The sequence below is a fragment of the Octodon degus genome, unplaced genomic scaffold (genome assembly GCF_000260255.1).
Source record: "Octodon degus isolate 3935 unplaced genomic scaffold, OctDeg1.0 scaffold00144, whole genome shotgun sequence".
Classification (NCBI taxonomy): Eukaryota; Metazoa; Chordata; class Mammalia; order Rodentia; family Octodontidae; genus Octodon; species Octodon degus.
In genome coordinates, this window is record NW_004524720.1 from 7,029,434 (window position 1) to 7,034,364 (window position 4,931).

A 4,931-nucleotide genomic window follows, 5' to 3' on the forward strand; every position below is an offset into this window, starting at 1 on the left:
GTGTTCAGGGTCTCACTACTAGATCAGACTTGTAGTGATTCTCCTTTTTACAGCCTCCCAAGTGCTGGAATTACAGGTGTGCATCATCATGCCCAGTCTCAATTGCCCTCTCAGTGCACTCACAGGGATTGAACCTCCGACCCCTGCGCCTGCTTGTAGGCACTTTAATCTCCTGAGCTGTTTGGCCAGCCCAAGATATATGAATATTTAAAAGAAAATAGTGTTCTAAAGAATATTGAAACTTTCTGTTTTCTTTTCTTCATGATTGTACTGTGTACAAAATGGCTTAATGTATTTGTTTTAACCATTGACATTTTTTATAGAGAAAAAAATCTTCATGGAACATTTTACAAATGATCTAACATATGTAAAGAATTACATGGACCTTGCAAACAGATAAAAGGGCAAAAAGAATGTCCAATTTCAAGGTTTTTAGTCTCTTCTACATTGCTTTAATCATCCCAGTTTGTCTCTTTTTACAAGGGAATGCTGTATTAATGACTCAGTTTTGCATCTCTCTGTTACACTAGAAATCAGTCAGAATGCCTCATTAGTCCAGAGTAAACCACAACATTAGAATGTTTATATAACAATTTAATAAAGCGGAAATGCTTGATTGTGGTTTTTAATTCACTGTTTAGTGCTTAAGAAAAAGGTTTTGTGGTTGTCCTTGTCATACTTGTAATTGTCATTTGACCATATGCTATTGGATGTAATGTAATGGGGCTGCCTTTATTAATTAAGTTTAAATTAATGCCATCAGTAGCTGATAACTAGAGGCTCCTGCTTTCTATGAATGAGATTCTTAAGGCAGTAACCAAGATTTTATTCAGATTAAACCAAAGATTTATTTTTAGCACTGTAGTTTGTGTAACATGAGTTTAGCAGAAGATCATTTTTATGCTTTATAACATGTTATATGAATTATTTATATTATCAGGTATAGTGCAGGCATCATAACAGAAAAGTATTCATGATTCTGTTTTAATTCTGTCATAGTGGGAACTGGAGAAGGATGTCTGTATGTGTTGAATGTGATGTAAGATATGGCATTTTTAGCCACAAAGAGGGTGGAAGTCCCAGATGAAGAAATCATCATGCAATATATATTCTTAATGAAATTTTAGTAAATTCTTGCATAATAAAAATATTTTACATAGTACTCTATCAACTAAATATGTCAATTTTGCATAGCACTATTACTGATGTAACTGTATATAAATGATGCTTGTTCAGGCTATTAAAAAAATTAAGCTATGAGTTTTGACCTGTGGATCATAGGAGAAGCTTAGATAGTTGTGACTAGAATCAGGGTTGTGACTTATATGTGTATAAGGTGAACACAATGTTTTCTAAATTTGCATTTGTGGTTATTGAGAAATTATAGATTATATAACATATAAATATAGTTTTATGGTCCAGGTCTGTACTAGAAGATAATCTCAGAAGAGTCAGTTTCTTTAAGAGAGTCCCTTGATTTTTAAAAAAATAAAAATTAGGGCCAGGGAGATAGTTTAGCCCAGTACTGCATGCTATACCAGCCCCACACCTAGTTGACCACCTATCTGAACTGTGTAGTGAGACCCTGTACCAAATAAATAAATAAATAATTTTTTAAAATACAAACAGAAAATGTATACCTGTGTGTGATATAGTGCTGCATCCATAAAAAGTTCTTGGATAGTGAGTAAGTCAGGATCCAATTGCAGCCTGACTTGTGCAGAACAACTTTAGGATAGTTACCTGTATACCAAAGATATCCTAAAGTCCTAGATAGACCCACACTTGGAGTTTACAAACTCAGGAGCCATCACCACTAGCACAACTGTGATTACTTTGTTGCTGTGTGTACTCTGTGCAGACTACTTAGGACCATATGTATACCAGGAAAAATAATCATTCCTGTTTATCATGTAGGCTTAGTAGACAGTCCATACACATACATACACACAAATATTTTCAAATCGCTTGATAGACAGTTTACAGAAGTGAAAATAAAAGATGTCATGGAAAACAACTATGTGAATGGAACAATAACACGTGTCTTCATATCAGAGTATTTGGTTCACAAACATGAGGTGGGAGAATGAGCACTATCTTTTTAACAATACAGGATGGACACTTAACCTTAAATAAGCTCTGTCTGTTGCATTGTTAATTGTATGAGAATGTCATGTTTCCTTTTTATCCTTAGAAATAGATTTTTTACTTACTGATTCTTGAGTTTAAGGAAATTCATCTAGGATGGAATTCTCTGAAGACTTGAATTCTGAGATTTAACTGATTTATCAATTATGCTACCAATACATAATTTTTAAAATTATTTATTTATTTCATACAGGGTCTCGCTTTAAAAATCCTCCTGTCTCAACCTACCCATTGCCAGAATTACAGGCGTGTGCTGCCATGCCCGGTTTTGGTGGCTGGTTCAGCGCAGGGCCTACATAACATGTAGTGCGGTGGATTGGACCTGTGTCCTTGCGTTTGCCAGGCAGACCCTTAGACTGCCAAGCTATCTCCCCTGCCCTCATGACCTAGATTCTCAAGAATGTGTCTCTAGGGCCGGGGAGATGGCTCAGTGGAATAAGTGCTTCCCTGGCAAGCGTAAGGGCCTGAGTTCAATCCCCCGTTCTGCAAAAAAAAAGAATGTGTCTCTACATTTGTGTTAGTTTCTTAGAAGTACCATAACAAATTACTACAACCTGTACACCTTAAAACATCAGAAACTCACACATACATCCAAAATTATGGTATTACATAGGGGCATGCTTTCTCAAAGGCAAGGGTTCTTTTCCTGCCTTTCCCAACTTCCAGTGGCCTTAGGTGTTCTTTACCTATGGCTGTACTCCATTCTTTGCCTGTGGTTACATTGTTTCCTCTTCTCCACAAAGCTTCCTTTGTGCTCTCTCTTCAAAGGGTGTGATTGCTCTTAAGGCCCCACTGGTAATTCAGCATGCTCTTCTCAAATCATTTAATACCACTCTCCTTTAAAGATAATTTGCTTGTACAGTAATCTTGAATAGTTTAAAAAATAAAAGGTTTCTAAGAGAATATATAAGTCATACACTGATTCATACAGGGAGTTAAAACTACTCAGAAAAAGAACTAAAAATGTAAAAGTTAATAAATGGAACCTGAAATTATACAAAGAATAATGATTAAGTAAAAAAAAAAAAAAAATTCCCAAAAAGCTGTGGCACATACCTGTATCCCAGCTTCTTGGGAAGCCCAGGCAAAAGATCACAAGTTCAAGGCCAGTCTGGGTAATTTGGTCAGACTCTGTGTAAAAATAAGTGTTAAGAATGTAGCAATGTGAGGCCCTATATTCAGTTCCAAATACAATAAAAGGGGGATACCAGAGGCAGTTTCTAGAATCTTTTAAATAATATGCATTAAATCATTTTATGTTCTCTTAAAATCATTCTGTAATTGCATTTCCAGTTCAGTGTGTTTCATTGTTATGTATAATGCTCTTATTAGTCTGTTCCAATGTGTGCCATCATACTCTGATTTGATACTATCCACTTAATCCCCACATTAGAGGTGCAACTTGGGAAACTAATCAGTATTTTAAATGTAAATCACTCCACATGAGAACATTATATATATATATATATATATATATATATATATATATATGCTTTTGGACAGAAGGATATTAAATAAAATGTAAAATCTTCAGTGATTTATCTAGGGCCAGTGGATATCTAGAGACCCATTTGGAAATACTAATTTCAGTTCAGTATTCATAAAGGTGATCTTTGAATCTCTACTGACTTTGACTCGCACAGGTTAACCTAGACTTGCAGAGCATGGAGTTTTGAGTGTGGGGAAGGGCAGAGTTTTGATTATAGAGAAGCTGTCAGGGGCTTTGAATTGATACAAGAACATTAGTTAGCAGGAATATGCACAATGTGGAGATAAAGGCCCCTGTCCAACAGAGTTCATGTAACAGGAGGTTACAAGGGCAACTAGTTGTTAAACAGCAACTAGTTCTCCTTTGTATTAAGTGATGGTACAAAAAATGAAAAGGTCTATGATAAATGAACATTATGTAAATAAGAATTTTCAAGTATAAACAACAGCTCTCAGTTTTTCATACTATTTTAAATATTTGTTTACTAATGTAATGCTAACTACTTTTTGGTTTCTGGAAGTTGTGTTTCTCAGGAACCCACCTAGCCTGCATAGGCTGTAAGGTTGGCCTGTTCATACCATCCTGTTTTACAAATAGACCAAGACTCAGCTAACGTAAGTGCTCTGATTCACCTATACTGGAGCCTTATTTGCCTGTTCCCCAGTCCTTTCCACAGGATCTATGTTTTTTTACTCCTGATTGGTTGACCCAAAGATAGGCTTTACACTGCAGGACTACAGGCTAAACAGTGGCTACTGGACTCTGACATGCTTTTTTTTGTATCTTTCTTCCCCAATATTAGAACTTAATTATTGTTTCTAGACCCTTTTTAGAGTATCTTCTTAAATGGAAAACTAATGGACCAATCTCTGTCTATCCTGATAGGAAGCGATTTGACAGAGCTGAAACTGAGTATGTTAATGCAAAGCTAGATCTGCAACGCAAGACTGAGATAAAGGAGCAACTCACTGAACACCTCTGTACCATCATACAGCAGAATGAGCTCCGAAAGGCCAACAAGTTGGAGGAGTTGATGCAGCAGCTTGATGTGCAGCCTGATGAGGAGTCCCTGGACCTTAAAGTAGAGATGGAAGAGGAGGCAGAGGCAAGGAAGCAAATGGTTGCTGTAGAAAGGCCATGTCAGCCTGCCCCAGAGGGTGTGACTCCAGGGCTTACTAAAAAGAGCAAAAACTCTCAAGAACAAGCTGTTTCCCCAAAGGGTGATGAACAGTGTGAAAATTCCAGTAGCTTCTCCCATCCAAGTCCAGACTACACAATTCAAGAAGTTAATGAT

At 36.5% G+C, this 4,931-nt stretch overlaps 1 protein-coding gene across 1 annotated transcript in view; it reads left to right on the top strand.

The window, feature by feature from the left end:
• Positions 1–4,931, top strand: part of LOC101569284 (RAB6-interacting golgin) — a 115,172-nt gene that overhangs the window by 83,948 nt on the left and 26,293 nt on the right. Inside the window, exon 6 of the mRNA XM_012517049.1 lies at positions 4,523–4,922. Coding sequence (XP_012372503.1) covers positions 4,523–4,922 — 400 coding nt within the window. The remainder of the gene's footprint in view (positions 1–4,522; positions 4,923–4,931) is intronic.